The 20,404-nt window shown below is 44.6% G+C and overlaps 1 protein-coding gene across 3 annotated transcripts in view; it reads left to right on the forward strand.

Moving 5' to 3' along the window:
• Positions 1 to 582: 582 nt before the first annotated feature.
• The window catches only part of PRIMA1 (proline rich membrane anchor 1), a 79,710-nt gene continuing 59,888 nt past the window's right edge, over positions 583 to 20,404 (forward strand). For all 3 annotated transcript variants that reach the window (XR_008596552.1, XR_008596551.1, XM_054971994.1), the window contains exons 1-2: positions 583 to 1,193; positions 1,552 to 1,692. Coding sequence is in view for 1 of the 3 variants with exons in the window: in XM_054971994.1 (XP_054827969.1) it covers positions 1,600 to 1,692 (93 nt within the window). In the remaining 2 variants the exon portion in view is untranslated. The remainder of the gene's footprint in view (positions 1,194 to 1,551; positions 1,693 to 20,404) is intronic.

A 20,404-nucleotide genomic window follows, 5' to 3' on the forward strand; every position in this document is an offset into this window, starting at 1 on the left:
CCCTCCCCGTATCAAATGTTATTTACTTACTTTAGGAGTGTCAAATAGGTAGCTGTGTTGGCTTGCAGTAGAACTGTAGGATTAGAGTCCAGCGGCGCCTTAGAGACCAACAAGATTGTCAGAGCATAAGCTTCGAGAGTCAAAGCTCCCTTCTTCCGATACTCCGAACTTTGACTCTGGAAAGCTTATACCCTGGAAATCTTGTTGTTGGTCTCTAAGGCGCCACTGGACTCCAATCCTGCTGAGTTTAGGGACGAAGCCTGGTGTCGGAAAAGCTCGAGCCAAGTGCCATTGACACAATGGGCTAACTAGATGGATATGAAAAATCACTGCAGAAGCAGCGGCGGCGGCAGGAGAGAGAGGGAGATTAAATTCGCAGGCGAGCCAGGGAGCCTTTCTGGCTTGGCTCGAATAATCTTTCCACTCCCCCGCCCGCAGTTCTGCATGTGCGGCTCTTCGGCTCCTCTCCAGCCGCGCCGGCCTCCTCCTCCTCCTCCCCCCTCCCTTCGCCACTCTTCCCCGGGAGTCCCAACCCCCCCCCCCCCTCCGCGGCCGCTGCTGCTCAGAGGCTCTGCAGGATGATGGACAGCTGAGGATCTGGAGCTCCAGCCAGGCTGCGCGCTACTTCTGGCCGGAGGAAGGGTGCCTTTGCGCGGGCTGGAGCGCCTCGCCGCTCGCTTTTGGAGCGATTGCGTTTGCTCGGCACTTTCCCCCTTCTCTCCCTCGGGAAGCGGCTTCTCTGTAGTCTGTGCCGCTGCAGGGCAGGGGAGAGCCAGAGAAGCCTCGGGCTTGGAATAATCCTTTGGGGAGGCTCGGAGCCCTCCTCGCGGGCTGCATCTTCGGATCTGTTGGTGCGTCCGCTCCTCTCCAGACAGCGTTTCTTCTTTTTAATCCACCCGTCCTCCCTTCGGATCCTGGGATACATATGAGAGGACTGGCGTTTCCCCTCCGGTCATTGGGTCGGAGGGGAACCCAGCAAGGAGTTCCCCCCCTTCCCCGACCAGTGGGCTCCCCCAGCTCTAGGAGGAGGAGCAGCAGGACGGGAACTTCGGGCTGGATCAGCCAGGTGGGAGCCACGCAGACTGCTGCAAACTTTTTTTAAAAAAATCCACGCCTGCACCCAGAAGCTTTCCAGTCCAGCATGCTCGAAAAGGAAGCACCGGCCTCTTTCCGCTGAGACGCCTCCCCTAAGGGTAAGGCCGAAAAACAAATGCCCACTTTATTGTGTGCATGCATTTTTTTTAAAGCACCCTAAACTGCAACCGCAGCGGCAGTTAACTGGGGCTGTGAATGGTGCGCGATCGTCCCTCGCGCTGCAGCGTCAGCTCCATCCGCGCCTTCAGCCTGGAGGGTCTCGGGGAGGGGAAAGATGCTGGTTTCATTTCGCATTGAGGCAGCTGCCCCCCCCCATCAAATCCAAGCCGGGCTCAGGATTTCCGGGAGGGGAGGGAAGGAAGGCACCGTGCGCCCTGGGAACAGGGAGCGATCCGGCGCCACTGCTGTCCGATCTCTCTCTCTCTCTCTCTCTCTCTCTCTCTCTCTCCCCCTCAGCCACACAGGTTGTGAGGGGAAGGATCCCGCCCTGCACCCGGAGGAGTGATGCTCATCCGAGAAGTCCTGCTGTTCCTCCACTGCTTCTGGCCTTCTTTGCTGCTGCACTGGACCCTCCATCCCATCTGGGGCTTCATTCAGGTAACGCGCCTCCCTTTGCCAGGAATCCTTCCCTCCTAGTGTCCCGGCAGCATTGGGTTTTCTCTTCTTCGGAGAATGCAGAAGGGAACTAGTTTCCCACCTTGGAAGTTCTTCTTGCTCTTCTGTGATTCTTCTCGGTTGCAAGCAGCCCATGCCCCTGCCTGCTCAAGCAGCCAGCAACTTTGGCAGTCACACTGCTTGCTTGAGGAGGGAAGCTAGCTGACCCCAGGGACGTCCTAGACGTTGAAGTGAGTTAATGGAAGAGGCTGCAGTCCTAAGGACATTAATGTTAAGTAAGCCTACTTAACATTGCTCCCAGAGATTGCCACTGGGGTAAAATGTTGCTGTTTGTGCGTGCCCTCTCTGGGGTCTGCTTGGTCAAATCAACCCTGCAACAGTAGTTGGACGTGAGAGATGCTCAGAGGGGAGATGTAGCAAAGTGGAAGCAGTTAACTGTGGGTTTGGGGACACAGCCTGAAAAGACAAGTAAAATGCCCAATTTCTGTGTATGATCCAGCTAATTTCTGTGTATCCTGTTCAGAATGCTTGGTGCTCATTTTGGTGTTGCAGAAATGGATGGTTTAGGATTGTATCTTGAGGTTTGGTTTGTAGGGTCCTGATCTTCAGTTTTCATTTTGGTGGTTCTTTTCTTGTTTGTTTGTGTAGACATTGCCTTCCTGTCCATGGTGGGTGATCAGTTGAGTACCAGAGCTTTCCCCCCAGTATTTCTTATTTGTGGGATAAACTGTATGTGATAAGGGCAGGCCTGTATTTTAAAATGTGCATCTTCTCAAGTTATGTGTAAAACTGAGAGTGGGTGGGCAGGGAAATTTAAAGGGCTAAAAGGACGCATGCATTTGGGGGCATGGAACGCTCTTCTTTTATAGTTCTTCGGGTGCTTTTCTCCTAGTTGTGTTTTGGTATCAAAAGTGAACACACCTGGAAGGAAAAAAGCCACCCTTAAGGCATGAACTGCAGGATGAGGGGGAGTCACAGATGGAGGGAAGGAAGGTCTGGCACTCCCACCTGTGTGCCCTTTTGCTGTTTGAATTAATGCCTACCACCTTTTATGTGGCTAGAATTGGGCAGATCTGTATTTGGAGATGCTCTTAAGTGTAACTCTGGGCCTGGGCTTTCACAGACCATTTCCACCTTCTAAAAATTTATTTGGATCTTTATACCCTAGCTTTTCTCTCTAATGGGGATCTAAAGCAGCTTACAGCATCATTGTCCATACCTTTATTGCATCCTCACATCATCCTTGTGAGGTAGGCTTAAAGAGAAAGAGACTGGCCCAAGGTGTCCTGGCAACATTCGGTGGCAGATTGGGGATTTGAACGCAGGTCCCCCAGATCCTAGTCCACCGCTACAACTTACTGGTGCTTTGCTGCAGTCACACGCAGCTGCTCATTTTGAAATGTAATTTTCTTTGCTTATCGGATCTCATTGGGTTCTGAAGTATTTCTGGTATAGGTCAGAAATATCTTGTAAAGCAGCTTTAAAAAAATGTGTTTTAGACCAAAGAACTACTTTGGGGTGTGAGGAAGGTTGCTGGCTCAAATTCAGTTGCGATCAGTGAGAAATAAGAAAATAATATGAAATAATTTCAGTAGTATTTACTGTCAGGTTAGGATGCAGAGACTAGTTGATTAAGTGGAAATTTGCATATGGATTCCAGATGTCTAAAAGGCTACCATAAAGAACCCATTGAGGGCTGGACGAGAACCACTTGGAACAAGACAGCAAAGTAGATTTAGGATGGCTCTCGAAAGGATTTGTTTCATTTCAGCGGAGAAGTGAGGAGCCTGGGGAAGTTGTGGAGTTGTCTTTCCTAAGAGAGAGATTTTTTCACAAGGACGGTTTTAATCTAGAAAATCTTGCCATTGGAGACTAATGGTTTAGGATGATGCAGAATGTCCTTTTGTGGTCCAGAAATGGTTTTAGAGCATTTTAAGATTTTCTTGTTCAAACTCATTCTTCAGTTTAGAGTTTCAATTATTGCACCATTAGTCAGAATCCCTCCTCTTTAGTTGTTTCTGTTTTTCTGTCAAGCTGACTGCTAGTGACTATTGAAGATGACTTTTTTGCTGGCCAATCAATATGTTTAATTGAAAATGACTTCATGTTTTTGTGATAAATGAGCTTGTGTGGTTTTATGTTACGGATGGAGTGTTGCTGAAGATTGTCCGTGCATCCTTAAAAGTATCTTTTCCCTCATCCTTGTATACTTTGGAGACCAATGTGCAGGAATCTCACCGCTGGAAACAAAAATCTTAGCACATATTGAATTCTACACCTTAGAATTCTACTGCTCTTTTTCCAAACAGATATTCTGTTTATGAGTCAAGTAAAGATTAACACAGTGTCAGCATTCCAGACCCCAGAGACATAACAAACCAGCCTGGTACCTGGGGGAGGCAGTATCACGTGATGCATAAATTCATACACAGTGAGCGATAACAGATGTGTGGTGTTTATGATCATTTGGTGTGCTCAGGATATGTGTGTGATATCGCTTCACATATCCGTATTTTTACTTGCAAGTATGTTCATTAGAGACGTCTGCTTTCCAGTGGATGATCTTCCAAATAGAACATGAGCTGCAGTAACCATAGGTGTAGCTGACCTAATAATGACAATCCAAGTTGTGCATGTGCTAAGGCATTTGAGCCCTTCCCATCCCTTTAAAGCAGCATTGAGCTTGGTGACTACAAAGAAAGGATGCCTTTCTTTTCTAATGCACGCCTTCAAAGTTCAAAGAGCAAGGTTCTCTAGTAGCCTAATTTTGTTAGCAATTTGTCATTGTGTCTGTTGTTACTGTGAAGTGAGGATTCACTGAATATGAGCTGAATCTGCTTCACCAGTCTTGGACTCTGATTTGTTGTGCAGTGTAGTAATATATGGAGAACCAGTGACCATTCTGCAGATACATCCAGAGGTTATAGCACAGGCTGCAATTATACTATTAAATCTGGCTAACTTCAGTGGTATTTCAGCTGTCTGATGTTGCGCAATAATGCACCTCCTGTAAATAATCAGGGTTCTTCCAATCCAGGCAGCTGCAGTTGGTAAAAGCCCTAATCCGATGTACCCTTTTGAGAACTATGCTTGCTTACAACTTGGCTGTCGAAGGAAGTTACAGATAACCTGAGTACTGGAAGTACAAAGGGAAAATGCTGCCTTTCCCTCCCTCTGTGCTAAACTTGGCAAGTTCCACATTTTTCTGTTGATGTTTTCTTGGCTTAACTTTTTTGTGCCTCTAGCCTTAAGATCTGCCAGCCATCCAACTGCAAAATCAGGATCTCATTCTGCAGCTCGCCTTGTTCTGGAATCCGGGTGGCTAAATTAGCTTGTGTAATTGAAACTGTGCACGTTTAAAAGCAAATGTAATTATGTGAAAAGTGCTGCGTTTTGAAACTTGTACCCTCCAATCAATCAGTCGGTCGCCACGACTTATATAAGCACTCTTTATGCAAGCTTTGTAGGTGATATATATATATAAAAGTCAATAACACATTAAATTAGATGGTTGAATTGCATCATTTCATCGCACAGAAAACTACATTAATCTGTCAGGAGGTATTATATATTTTCCCTTCGGTTCTCAAAATGTGTAGTATCTACACATGCCTTCGTATATAGAAGTTATACATACAGTGTTGTAAAGCTGTTGTTAATAAGACAGAACCTGGTCCTTTCTGAGCATTATGCCTTGAAAATTTGTTTTGTGTCTTCTGTATATAATACTAACATCAAGAATGCTGATGTTAGTGTGCAGTTGAACCTTGATTCCCTTGCATAGTAGATAGCAGGTTTGCCAACTGGCCTGAAGACAAATTCCTTCCCACATAATATCATGTGTGGAAATGGGCAGTGAAAGGTTTTCATGGCATGGAGATAGGTAACATCCCCTGGTAAATAACATTCCATTAAACTTCTGTGAAACGGAGAAGACATTCTTTTCCAGGCCAGTTGGCAACCATCAGTAGAGTTTCAAAAGAAAACCCTCCTCCTGAGCAACTAGATTAAGCAAAGCAAGTTTCTGGATGATTTTAGCCTCAGTGCCACCTTCAAATGAGATAATCCAGTGAAAACCGTTTTGCTATGATGCGTGTCACTTCCCGATTCTGAATGGGCGTTGAGTGGGGGTTGGAGCCAAACAATTTCAAAAGAGGGCGGATTCAGTAGGTTCTGTTTAGTCTGCCCCAGTTCTGCAACAGTAGCAAAAAACCACAACGTGTGGAAACTGCCCCCCCCCCGATTACAGCCAATCTTGGTGGTCCAGTACTTATCACAGATTTGTTGTCATCCATGTTCTACTGTTCTAGAGAGAAGTAAAAAAAATTGCATGTTACCACAATGGTGCAGAGCATATCTACTTGTGTATTGATTTGATATACGCATACACTCAAGTTTATGCTTTTGAGGCCATTTCAGCAATAATAATTCACAACGCTAGAACACAGTTCTAATCCTTGACTGCCTTTTTTGTGTGATGTGTCTGACATGAAAGGTTATGCTGGAATAAATCCTGTTAGTCTCAAAGGTGCCACTGGACTCCTGTTTAATTTTGCTACAAGAGCTTATCTGTCCTCTTAAGCCTTCTCCCTCAAGCCTTCTGGAGGCCCTAGCCAGCCTGGAGCATGCCCAGTGGCCTCCCTCTACCCAGAAACCTCATGATGGTGTGCCTGTGAGGGACCGATAGTGCCTCCTGAGTAATTTCTGCCTGGTTACCCCCTTCCCTGTCCTCAGGGTGGAGCTTCCCAAGAGCTGTTTGTCAGACAGCTGGCTGTCAAAGGGCCAACAGTCAGTGCCTGCCTGACTCTTAAAGGGCTAGCTGCCATTGATCAACTGGCTGATGTGCTGCTCTTTATAAGGTGTCTCAGTCCACCCACTGGGCCTGGTGGCTGCCAGGCTTGAACATGTGGGGGGATGAGAAGGAGGGGGCATGGTGTTGTCTCCACCACCCCCTGATGCCTGCTTCAAGAGCCAAAGTGGTCGAATGTCATTGGGCCTATTTTTATCATAATTCCACCAGAGCAGAGAAGTCCTATAACTGCTTCCCTGATTTTGTCACATCTGTAGTTTCACATCTGGAAGAGCAGAAGTGCGACTGGGAAACTATGAACTTCCCCGTTTGTCTGTAACTGTTCCTGCTCTGCTTTTAAATCAAATACAGGCAGCAGAAGAGAATAAGCATCTGGCTCAGTGTGTCTTTTTTGGCAGCAGTGTCAGAATGAAAAGTAGCTGCCTCTCTCCGTCAGTTCTGAGTTATCCATTGTGGCACATCTGAGTACTGAAGCGAAAAAAGAAATAGAATTCTTTTGGTATTCATTAAAATAAGACATCATCACTCTTCACTGTAATCATTGGCTGATACACACAGATAAACTTTTTGCTTTTTCTCAATTTCGAGTCATTTGTCCAGTCTTTGTATCCAAATCTGTTCATATTAAGGGAATCTTAAACATTTTATTCACGGCATAGTACAATGATTCTTAAATATGACCCATCAGGAGGCAATCTCAGATCTTGGAGAGCATTCAGGACCTTGAAGGCAAATTGGGGGAGGCTTTGAGGCTTATATGCAGTCCTTTCTCCTCACTTGCAGTGGTTTCTGATATCAAGAAAAGAGAATAGGTTTTCACCCAGGGGTGAAAATCCTAGTATGGCATACTGCAAATAAGAATCACTCCTAAGGAGTTTGCTGTTGGGTGCCAGGGTTTTTTGGAGTGTATCCTTGAGATCTGTTTATCATTTTTAAAACCCCCACAGATATAAAGTCCCCTTGTTGCAAGGCTGTTCATACATCTTTTAAAAACTTGTTTACTTCTTATAAGTCTGTTTGGCGTCTCAAGATATTCCCAGGGTTTCCTCATGGTTGAACCCTCCCTTTGAGGTATACATCTTTGATGATAATGTTGTTTAGTTGCAGAGGTGATCAGAGATTAAAGATTAAGGAATTCCAGAATAGGGCACTGAGGCTTCAATTTTGGCTCAAAAGTTTGTCGATGAATCTGCAACTGTGACGATGAAAAAGAATTCATATATCATAATTTCGATTTAAATGCCACAATACAGATGAGCTATTGGAGAGAGAATACTTAAGATAAATATAGCAATACAAAACCGATATCCAATTAAAGTACAGAATACTTTGCAGGCGAATGACCATTTTGTCAGTTGGTGCTTCCCCCCAAAAGACACACGAGTTTGAAAAATGGCAAAAAAAACCTGAGAGAGACAGACAGATGACAGCATCGGATACTTTTCAAATGCCTTTGAGTGAGCTGCTGTAACACCTATTTCACTTAACAAAACAAGTACTCTGTCCTACAGTAGCTGCATTGTTTATTTATTATATATTAAACTCAGTTTTCCTTTTAAGTATCCAGTGCTGCATGCCTGCATGCCCTACCGCTTTATCTTCACAACAGCTCTTTGAGGTAGGTTAGTCTGAGAGAGTTACTGTCCCAAGCTCACCCAGTGGCAGAATGGAGATTTGAACTTTGGTCTCCATGGTCCAGATGTAATCCCCTATACTGTATTATCATGGACTTTTTGAGAACATTCATTCTTCCTTAGTCGTAATAGCATACTGGCATGCACGTTTTACTGAATGTACTAAGACTTGACTCCCTAGTTATTGGGTTTTACTTATTACAACAGACAGCTTAGGGATAGAAATGGTTGTGTGAGCTATTGATGGGGAAAGGAGCAGAAAAGTGAGCCAGCTTTTAGACTGAGTTGTGGAAACGGTGTATGTGCATGGGATCTGAGAACAATGTATATGAATGGCATACGCACATGGTGTGTGTGATATGAATGGGTACAGAGAAGATACTTGCAAACAAATATCTATGAAAGTTTGCAAGATTCCAATGGCACCAATACAGTAGGACCAGATAGAATGTTCACTGCTAAACCAGAGAGGCTTCTGACTTATAAGTGGAATTTATTTTTTATTTCATTTATGTCATTTATAGTCCACCTTTCTCACTGAGACGCAAGGTGGATTACACAGTGTGAGATTAGTACAGTCGGTATCAAGGACCTTTCCATAAACAATGCCATAGGGTAAATAAATACAAGTTTACAAGACCTAGCATTAACAAGAATCCAGTGCAGAGTTGAAGAAATGCTGAAACAGAACATAAGCAATTCTAGGACTAACATTAGACAACATGAAGCACAGGTAGCACATAGGAGCACATACTTAAAGCAACAGATAAGTACGTAAGGCAACATAGTGGTAAAGTCTATGGGCCCTAACTCATTAGCGAAGCATCTGAGACCCCTCCCTACAATACCGCCCTCCTATCTGAGTAAAAAGCCTTTTTGAATAATTTGGTTTTGCATCATTTGTGGAAAACCAGGAGCATGGGGACTCCTCTGACCTCCTCAGGCATGCTGTTCCACAGGTTAGGGGCCACCACAGAGAAAGCCCATGTATGGGCTGCAGTTGATTTCGCCCATGTGCATGATGGCACCTGCAGGAGGGGTGCAGATGAGCGAAGCTGCCATGGAGGAACATAGGGAGGGAGGCAGTCCCAAATTCTATTCTCAATGGGCGATATAAATTGTATCCAAGAGTTACTGTCACACTACTTGGCAGAGGCTTCCTTGAACCCTCAAGCAGACATTAAATCTGTCACAAACACTTATCTTATTTACACAGGGATTGAAAATATGTCATTTAGACTATTCACCTAGATTGAAGAGTAATTGCCTTTCACGCACACACTAAGATAACTTCAGCTGAGAAGTACGCAGATGGATTATCACATGTCTCACTGCTTTTCTTCTCATACAAGCACACCTGCTTCCCAATGTGGTATAAAAATGTGTTGCTGAAATGATAGTTGGTGCTCCGGAGATGACGGATAATGAGGTGCATAATTGACATGACTCACTTAATGTGGGCAGACCAGAGACCCCTGGAGCAGTGCTCTTTTTTTTCTGCCTGTGGCACACTACCATGCACGTGAGGTGGGTTAATCAGTAAGGGGGTTGATGTGTGTAGATATAGGAAAGATTTTGTCTTTTTAGGCCCCTTTGTGTCTGCAGTTGTGTGTTGCTGTTTCATTTAGTCTGAATCTACATAGGCAGCCACCTTAGGAACAAAGTGATAGACTACTGAGAAGGAAGACTATACCACTTAAAACTACAAGCAAGAGTACTTCTTTGGAATGTTCCCTGCACACAAAAAGTCACTGCACAGAGAAAACCAGCACAGTGGGGAGAAAAACGGTGGCCCAACCTTTTGCCTCCTGTGTTGGTTTTCTACGAGCAGAGAGGGTTTTTTAAAAAAGATTTAGGGGAGCATTCAGAAATGTAATGCTCTTTCTGCAGTCTGCAGTACACAACCAATTGAGTTGTAAACTAATGCTTCAATTTAAACATATTTTCCAGGAAGTAAGTTTATTGAACTCAGTGAGGGCTAGTTGAGTAAACAAGTCTAGAATTTGGACACAGAACTTGGATGAGTTTCACAGAGAAATCAGTTTTTTCTGATCACTTTTATAGACTACTTTACGTTTCTGTCATATATTGCCCCACCCCCACCTCACATTAATATCAGGGAATTCCTGCCTACTCCACAAAACACATTCAAAGTTCTAATCAACTGGAAAGTATTTAAAAGTACAGATTACCAAAATCCATAGATACGGTCAGTAACATATTAGTATCTTCATCTATGGACTTTGGTAGTTTCAAGTGAAAGGATTTCTGTCTCAGGCCTGGTCTGTGCATGCAGCAGAATGAGGTGATAGGATCCTGAGGCAGTAAAATAAACTTCACCACATCAGACTGTAGGTGTGGTGGCAGGTTCCATTTTTAATGCTTTCTCATGTAGAAATTCAAAAGTATATAAGACGGGGCATTGTAGAGGGAAAAAAGGTTCTCACACTGTGTATGATGTTCTGGTTTCCCACTTATTAAGGTGGGGGAACTTAAAAAAATGTAAACCTTCCCCCTGCAGTCTGAAGCGTACACCAAAAAAGTCTTTTTGGTGTAAGAAGCTGAATGAAAACTAGTCCAATATCAGTTTGGCAAGTCTTTACAAGACAAACATAAATGGGAAAATCTGTGACAGACCTATATTTAGCCACATCTTTCATTAGAGGGCATGGCTTTGTTGCCTTCTAATCCAGCAGGCTAAAGGCAGCATCTACGTTCAGTAGTCGAAAAAGAAAAGAGCAATTACACATTGTGTGAGTCATCATACTTTGTGAGAGCAACAGATTTCCCCCATATTTCCCCCATATTTCCTAATAATATCAGATGTTCAGTTCTGTTTTAAGAAGCTTGTTTCTTAAACAGTCTTTTCCCTTGTGAAAATATTAAAGGGAACGTTTTCATGTTTGCAGTATAAAACACAGTATTTTGAGGTAACTTGGAAACTGTTCAAGGTCTTACGCAGGTTGCACGGAATTCTAATTGCCCTCAGTTCCAGCACCTCTTCAAGTTAGTTTGGTGCCATTTTACTGTGTTCTGTACTTCACCTCACCAAAACCGCCACTGAACCCATCATGCTCGGTCCTCCATTTCTTAGAATATTACACTATGAAACTTTGAACTATTTAATGTTTGGTATCTTCTCCCTCCCTCATGATTAGTTTGGTTGCCATTTTCCTGGTTTTTACACTTCACCTCACCACCACCACGCTCCACAGTTTCTATCATACTCTTTACAGAGTTCTTTTCTAAGAATGTTATTCTGGTAGACCTTGAGCTAATTCATGTTTTCTGTCCTGCCGTTGCTTTGGCTGCAGGTGCTGGTTCCTTGGTTTTCTAATTCAGTCAACAGTAATATAGCCTATCTGCAATCCTAAGTAGCGTGACACCTTTCTAAGTCCACTGTCTTCAGGAACTATAGGAAACTAAGCTATGCCTCTAATCCCTAGTTCAGTCACTGCTGTGAACTGAGGCTTGGATTCAATTGTGAAGCTAGGAAGGAGAATATCACGAGACCGTATCATACATTTCTGTAACTACAGGCTAGTGGAGAAGAGAGTAAAATTTTCAATAGCAGTTATGTGTTTGGCATCACGTCTTATTCCATGCTGAGGATACAATCCTATGTGCACTTGCTTAGGAGTAGACCCCATTGATATCACTTAGACTTCCTAGTAAGCATGCTGCCACAAACCCACATCCAACTCAGGCTTAGGCTGACCTTCCCCTACCTTGAGGTAAAACACTTGGAATAACACTAGGTTGCTGGCTTCGTTCAGAGGTTGACATTGCTTCACAGATGTTACACTTTATATACTCAAACACAAACAGAGCACCACTTTCCCTCCTCTCCAGACTTAAGGGTGCTCCACTGAGACAAACCCTTGCTAGATACTGGGCAGGTGTTATAGTTATGAGCTATAACCCTGTTCCTGGCACTGAAGGGGAGACTCCTCTCTACCCACTTCCTTGGCCCTCTATAATTCCCAGATCTCTCAAGTCTAAGCAGGAGTTAGTGCTGGTTTTTCCCACTTTAGTCCGAGGACTAACAGTGCTTCACAAACATTATTTCCTCTCGCAGAGGATTCTCTGGCTGACCCTCTCTGGTCCAAAGCCAGGCTCCAACTTCCCTTCACTCTCTTGTTTACTCTCCAACTCCGAACTGCAAGCTTCCCCAACATTCCATCCCCAACTGCCATTTCAGGCTAGCCCCATGGGGTGGGGGGAAGGAAACATGTCAATCATAGCTCACTGACTGGAAATCTCAGCATCTGAAGCTGAGTCCGTCACACATGCATAGGATCAGGCTGCATTTTGAGTAAAATGGTCATTATTGCATGGCAACTCACATCAAGCAAGTACATTCTTACATTTACCAGATAGTACTTTACTATTTAGTAGCCAAGGGGCCTTGGAGGTGTGTTATCCTCTATCCTTCCTAATGGCTGTATTGTTATCACTGCCAGCCTGACTCATATCAAAGTGGGATCCATAACAATATGGATCATTGGTGCTCAAGTACTGCAGCAAGCTGTACTTTTAACCATTGAAATATTGTGGAAATTTCTTTTAGAACAATAATATTGACTAACAATGATTAGAATGATTTGGATGAGTTATTTCTGGCTTCTCTTTAGCCTTCTGAAGCAAATGAGCTACTGCAAAAAATAAATTGAAATATGCTTTTATGGGCAAGCAGATTTATTGTTAGAATTTGCAAAAACATCCAATTAGATGAGTAAAGACTGGTGTAGATATAACACTGCTGATCTTAAAACAATGGTTAAGAGTGTGGGAGCTGACCATAGGCTCACATACTCCCTCCCCTTCCTATCTCCCCTCTTCATTATGAATTCCCCATTTGTGATGGTTCAAGGTTACATTTGTAGTGATGCACGCCATGTTTAACACTAGCCAAGGTGCTCAGTCAAGACGTGAAACTGAGATTCAAAGGAAGTTTGCAACCCCTGGTTAAGCTGGCATCTGTTTAGTGCAGGCATGCATCACTTGTGATTGACCAACCTGAACATAGTCCACCAATCATATATGGACTTGGTAATCATCCTGTTCGTGAACGGGAGACTGTGGAGCACCTGGCAGGCCACAGTACAAGGCTGGAGGGCTAGCTTCATATAGCTTGGTGAGTTACAAGATACGTGGTCCTATTTTAGTGGTTAACATGTAACCCTGAAGTCATCTAGGGAAAGGAGGGCTTTTTGGTGGAAAATTTGGGGCTGCTCAGTGGTATGGGATGGTAATTTGTCTGCACAGTGCACACTGCTACAGCAAACTTGTGCATTGTTCTTCTGTATGTGTACATGTTTTTTTTTATTTTTTTTTCATAACTACAAAACACTACACAACACTACACAAGACTATCACAAGGAAAGGGGAGAGGGAAGGGACAAAGGGGGGTGGAAAAAGAAAAAAAGAAAAAGGGGGGGGAATGAACTACAAACACTAAACACTACACTTCAATGTTTCCCTTCATACTGTCATAATACAAAAATAGCTCCATAGGATAATGATGGAGTGGTTAATCATACAGAGAGTAAACATTTCAAATTCTGATTAAACTTTCCTCCCCCTTCTAGGTCCCGGACGCAGTTCTCTCTGTGCAACCGCTGTTGCGGTGCTCTCCTCCTCCTCCCCCCCCTCCGGCTCCTCCTTTTCTTCGTTCTCGGTGCAGCAGAGTTCTGGATTTTTATTCTCAAAATCCTTTAGTTGATCTTCTGATAATATCTTATAGGCCTGATCTTTATATCTGAACCATATTCCTTCCGGGAATAACCATTTGTACTTTATTCCATGGTCCCTCAGAAGAGCTGCAAACTTTTTATATTTAAAACGCCGTTTCCGGACTAGAAATGGAACGTCCTTCAAAATCTTGACTTTCAAACCCATAAAGTCCAAATCCGCATTGTATGAATTATATAGGATGGTGTCCCGAATCTTTTTAGATGAAAAGTCAATAATGATCTCACGAGGCAACTGTTGCTTTGTTGCATATTTTGAAGAAGCCCGACGGACCTCCAAAATGGCGCTTTTAACCTCTTCTTTAGTCGTCCTCGCGGGTATCGCCAATAGTTCCGAGACCACCTCCCACAGATCCTCTTTTTCCTCCTCTTTCACGTTTTGGAGACGCAAAATTGTCTGCGTTCGTTCCATCTGTAGCCCGATCAGCTGGTTCTCAACCAGCTTCAGCTCCTTTTTTGTAGCCTTCACAAGTGACGCACTTTCCAGAGCAGACTTCTCTGCCCCCCCCCCCCGCTGCTGCCTTAATGGTTTTCACTTCGCTTTCAATTAAGCCCACCCTTTGATCAGTTTCGTTCAGCTTGTCAACAAAGGGTTTTATGGCTTCCACCACTGCCCTGCGCACCAACTCTTCGAGCGACTCCCCCTTCAAGGTAGCCGAGATTGACTTACCGAGAGCGGGACTTTGCTTCTTTGCTGCCATTTTGGGGGGGGGGGGGCGCCAACAAAATTCTGGAACTCAACGAAGGGGAAGAACGAGTCTTCTTCAGATCAACCTCTCCTTCACAAACGCTTGTAGAACAGAAGGGATTCGCTTGTTTACGGGCTTCCGCCTGTTTCTTTTATTTGCCGTTTCTCATTGCCCGGCGGCACTCGAGGCGCCGCGCACGTCTGCCGGCCTCCATAGGGACAAACGGGCAATTCCCCCCCCCGCATTGATTTCGGGGACCCCTGGAAGTCTTGGGGGGTGGCAGAACAGGTGGGGGAAAGCCATCATCAACACATCAACATCACTTTCAGCTAACAGCCAGAGGTGACATGTCCTAGAATTTTGCCAGTCTCTATTGAGAGCTGTCATGTTGATGACATCACTTCCCCATTTTAGCTGAATGTGATGTTGATGCACCAATGGCATCTCCCCTTCCTGCTGCTCATTCAACCAGTGGCAGGAGCTGGGCGGAAGCAGCAGGGATTGCCTGTCATAGCAAGTAAATTGCCAGTCCTGTGGTTAAGAAAGTCATATGGACTGTTTTCTAGCATCGCCATCCTTATCATGTCATCAGTAACTTTGCTTGTCTTTTATGGAATGGGATATTCATTTCCTTCACCTCTGCAATGTTGGTGAACTTTTTGTGAAGAGTTGCTGTTGAATAAGCAGAGACTGTCTTTGTCCAGGGGAGGAGAAATGGGTATGCTTAATCGCAGTCTGGGGGTTAGCCTTGGCTACTTAATTTTTACCAATATCAATGGGGGCCCTGGATTTTTCTCCAGCCTACAGAGATTAGTTCCCTTGCAGGAAATGGTAGCTTTGGGCTCTATGGCGTCACTTCCTCACTGCGCTTTCTCCCCCTCTCCAAACTCAACTCTCTGGAGGCAAAATAGCCAGGAATTTCTTAAGCTGGAGTTGCCAATCCTACTTTACCTTTCATGTTGGCATTTGTTCCTTTTAAAAATATTAGCGAATGCTACTTTTGATGGTTGTTGTGGGTTTTCCGGGCTGTATTGCCGTGGTCTTGGCATTGTAGTTCCTGAAGTTTCGCCAGCAGCTGTGGCTGGCATCTTCAGAGGTGTAGCACCAAAAGACAGAGATCTCTCAGTGTCACAGTGTGGAAAAGATGTAGGTTATTTGTATCTACTCAGGAGGGGTGGCCTTCGACAATACATCTACTTTTGATGGCTTGAATTTTTGAACTGCGCAATTGTCCTATTGGAACTGCACATTCTCTCCCCCTTCCCCCACCGAACTGTGCATTTTGTGTCTGGTGGCACATTTTAAAAGGCCATTGGAGAGGTGGTTCTTATTGAAGAAGGAATGAGGAAAGAAGGGCATACACAGCCTGCAATACTCTCCTGATCTTTTAAGTTTTGATTTACTATAGAAAAATATTACTGCATTTGATAGCTGTTATGAGCGTTTCTGGTTATTTTTCTTTTGCATTTTCTTCAAGAAGCTCAAAGAAGCACACATGATCCTCCTTTGTCCGTTTTATTCTTAAGACCATCTTGTGCTACGGGTTAGACAGAAAACAAGTCACAGACTCAGTGCTCAAGGATCACCCCAGTAAGCTTTGTAGCAGACCAGGCTCCCCAGCCACAGCCTGATCATCTAACTGCTGTGCCACACAGGCTTGCTGCCATCATTTAAAAACATTATTAGGACTTATTGTCGAAGGCTTTCACGGCCGGAGAACGATGGCTGTTGTGGGTTTTCCGGGCTGTATTGCCGTGGTCTTGGCATTGTAGTTCCTGACGTTTCGCCAGCAGCTGTGGCTGGCATCTTCAGAGGTGTAGCACCTGAGAGATCTCTGTCTTTTGGTGCTACACCTCTGAAGATGCCAGCCACAGCTGCTGGCGAAACGTCAGGAACTACAATGCCAAGACCACGGCAATACAGCCCGGAAAACCCACAACAGCCATTATTAGGACTTCATGTTTGTAAATGATCAAATTTTGAAAATTTGCCTTCCCTAAAATGTTTTAATTTCTTACATTGTACATTGCGGGAGGGGGACTGTTGTAAGGCTCTTTGAATAAATAAGGCAACGCAGCTTATAAATCTAATGAGTTGATAATATGGCATTTACATCTGCCTTGGCTGTTGCTGTTCAGAGAGGTTTCAGAAGTTCCTGCAAGCTTTTTGATGCATTCTATAATAACTGGGCTTTTTAAAGCTACTGCTTAAGAAGGTTGTTGGCATACTTTATGTGGATAAATCTGTTTTTTACTCCTGTTTTTGGTCATAAGTGTTGTCTAGCTATTTAAATGTGTGTAGTAGTAGTAGTAGTAGTAGTAGTAGTAGTAGTAGTAGTAGTAGTAGTAGTAGTAGTAGAAGTTCTTTTCAATTCATCTAAGCATAGCTTTTTCCATTCTCCTACCCCTCCCCTCAACCGTTACGCCTAGGCCTTCAAGGTACAAAGTGCTGTCTCCAAGGCATCAAAGAAAGAATGCTTTACATTTCTGCATCTAGGCATATGATGATGTACATTATACTTATATATGAGGAATGGATTAGTTAGGTTCCTTTTTTTAATTTGATGAGATGGGTGTACATATTATGGATGTAATTTTGATGCTGTTAATGCGAAGGTCAAAGAAACCACACTATTTCCTTTTCAAAGGATTAACATTATGTAATAATCACATGAATGTTCAACTAAGATGACCTGAGAGGTCACCACTAATACTATTCCATAGGTCTGAGTGAAAGAAAAAAAAATAACCCTGTTGGGAACAGCAATTAATTTCATACTTAAATTTAATAATATAATAATGGCTTGCCTTGGGATAAATTTCAGCACATGCATACATGATTTTAGTTACTGGGCGTAATCCAGAATAATTAAGTGTGCCTGAAGCCTACTAAAATCAAGGAGACTCACACGTTCCTGTATATAGTTAAGCTCTATTGATTTCAATGGGGTTAAGAATGCTTAACAGCTCTTAAATCATATCCATTGCCATATTCCTGGAAACTGGAAACACAGCAGATATTTACATGCCTGCTGCTGTTGCCCGTGTAGAAACCCTTTTTCTCTCCATCCCTCCCCCCTCTCTCCCTCCCCCTACTCTCACTCACACACAAAATGTATTTTTTTCATTCCTCCTTTTTAGAGAGAGCAAATACCCCTGAGGATTTCTTTTGAGTTATTCCTGGTGCAGTGCAATTTTCTTGATTTGTTAACTGCAGAAGCATAGCGTGGGATTGTGCGTGCTCTTTTCTTGCCCATTGCCTCTCAGGTATGGATTTTCCCCTTAAACATGGTTAAGTGTTCCAGATGCACTGCGCCAACATTAAATATAAATTGCTAAGGGATTTGAAACCAGATTGAAATCCTTGTTAAGAGAAGAAAAACTTTGTTACTCCTTTGAGTACACCAGTAAAAGTCATGGTAGTCTGGCTGAGTATGTCAAGCTTGTGCTGGACCTTTCAAAAGAAAACGTGTGCAGTTTGCCATGGAATGACTGAAAATCATCTTGTGGCAAGAAAAAAAGTATATATACCTGAAGCTGCCTTATACAAGGACTATTGGACCGCCTGCTTCAGCATTACCAACTCTGACAAGCAGCAGCTCTCCATAGCCTGAAACTGAAAATAGTCTTTCTCCCTCTGAGATGGAGGACATCTTGGGTGTTTCCCACTGTCCAATCAGGGAGGCAGGAAGTTAAATTTTCTTCCTCTTTCCTGTTGGTGCGTGGACCACCCCTTCTCCCAGTTTTTTCCTGCCTCCAGGGAGAGCTGTAGCAGCGACAGATCTCTCTACTGCTTCTTAGGTCTTTATTCCACTTTCACTTTCACTGTAGCCTATCTGATTTTTATTCTCTGTACTGCCTTTTCTTTAGTCTTTACTCTTATCCTTCCTCTTCCTCTCCCCTCTATACCTGCCTTTGGTGAGCTATTCTATGGGAGTGCATGCAGCCCTGCTATGGAGCTGGCAGACTCCAATGCTTCATGGAAGAGGAAGACGACGAAGTAGGCTTCCCCGCCGCAGCCGCAGCGGCAGATTCCAAGCCTCCTGGTGCTGTCCTGCCTTCACAGCTAGAGCAAGCTCCCGGCAACTTTCTGGCCTTAGAGCTGTGTATCTCTGCCAAGCAGGCCCGGCAACAGTGGGCAGAGGCTGTATCTTCTGTGCAACTCTGCCTGGAGGCTGAATGCAGCACTAGTAAGCAGGCTGCAGAAAAGGTGGGGAAAAGTGGCAGCAAGGGCACCAAGTCCTGCACAGCCTCAGACGATGTGCTGGCCAACCTCCCACCGGGAGACACTTCTGCAGGCCCTTCCTGCTCAGATCGGCACCTGCCTTTGAATGAGAGCGGCTCTACCAGGATGGATAACATACCTGGCGATTTTGGCCCTGCATTTTCAGCTGACCTTCTCTCCTTATTAAAGCAGACCATGAGAGATGAGTTCTCCAAGCTGTGTCAACCTCTTTCCAGGGCCAGCAGCAAATTGTCCTCCCCCCCCCCACTCCACCAGGCCTAAAGACAAACCCAGAGGGGTGGTAGCCAAATGGCCTACCAAGGCAGCCCAAAAGTCCACCCAAGTCAAAGATAAGGACAAGGGGCTCCCTTGGGCCGGAGAGATGTCCTCTGACAGTGATGACAGGGAGGAGGGCGAGTTCCTCTCAGAAAAGGAGGGGGGAAGGTCACCATTCTGCAGCAGCCAACAGCCTGTTTAAAATGGAGGATTATCAATATCTCCTCTCAAAGTTCCTGGCAGCACTTGACCTGAAAGAAGTACCAAAAGGGAAGAAGGAGGAGGATCCCAAATCAGGCAAAGCATCAGCAAAGCCCAAAGGGTGCAAGGAATTATGGACACCTGTACTTTGAATATAGTCTTTCAATAAAGAACCTTTGAACCAAGAGACCTTGGATTCCTTGCAGCAAGGGGTGGGAGATGAAATCAGAGTAACTTGAATTCCATAAACTGACATTTTGTTGAGAATCATGTGTTAGTTACATGTATATATCAAAACCTCCTTCCACTCCCCCCCCCCCATTGCTCGGCTACAGTAGATGGTGTGGGTGCATAAATTATTGCAACTGCTTCCAGGAAAAACCAACGTCTCTCAGAAGGGGCCAACAGAATCCTTAAAGCCAGCACCTTTGCAGTGGACACCACATTGGATGCCATATCCTTTTCATACCGAGCCATGGCTTCAGCAATGGTGGCCCGAAGATTATTTTGGCTTTGAGCCTGGCCGGCCGACCTCCACTCCAAGTTCATTCTCATGGCGTTCCCCTTCCAGGGCGACAAGCTCTTTGGGGACACACTCAAAAGGATCCTGGTGGAAACAAGGGATTTTAAAAAGGTGCTGCTTAGAACCCTCAGGAGATTGGATAGGCATTCCTTTGGCCTGCAGTCCTTTCGTTCATAACACTCCGTGGCCAGACCATGACAAGACTCAAAGCATTCATCCTGGAATTTCCCCAGACAGAGCTTCAAAAGGGGCCCCTTTAGAGCCAAGACCAACAGGCATCACCAAGCCCGAGGACACAGGCATGACATTGACAACAAGACCCCCAAATCCTGACTCGCTTCGGGGCCTGGTGGGGGAGACTACTCCATTTCCACCAAGTATGGGGCGAGTCAAGGGCGGATGCCTGGACCCTCTAAGTGGTCTCCAAAGGCTACTCAATAAGAGTTCAACTCTTACCCACTCGATTCGTGACCTCACCCCTTTGAACCCCCCCCCCCGCCCCGTAAAGAAGACTTATCATGCAGAGGGTGCTCAACCATCTGCTAGACATTCAAGCAATAAAACTGGTACTAAGAGGCCAAGGG

This window comes from Eublepharis macularius, chromosome 2, assembly GCF_028583425.1.
Source record: "Eublepharis macularius isolate TG4126 chromosome 2, MPM_Emac_v1.0, whole genome shotgun sequence".
NCBI classification, from domain to species: Eukaryota; Metazoa; Chordata; class Lepidosauria; order Squamata; family Eublepharidae; genus Eublepharis; species Eublepharis macularius.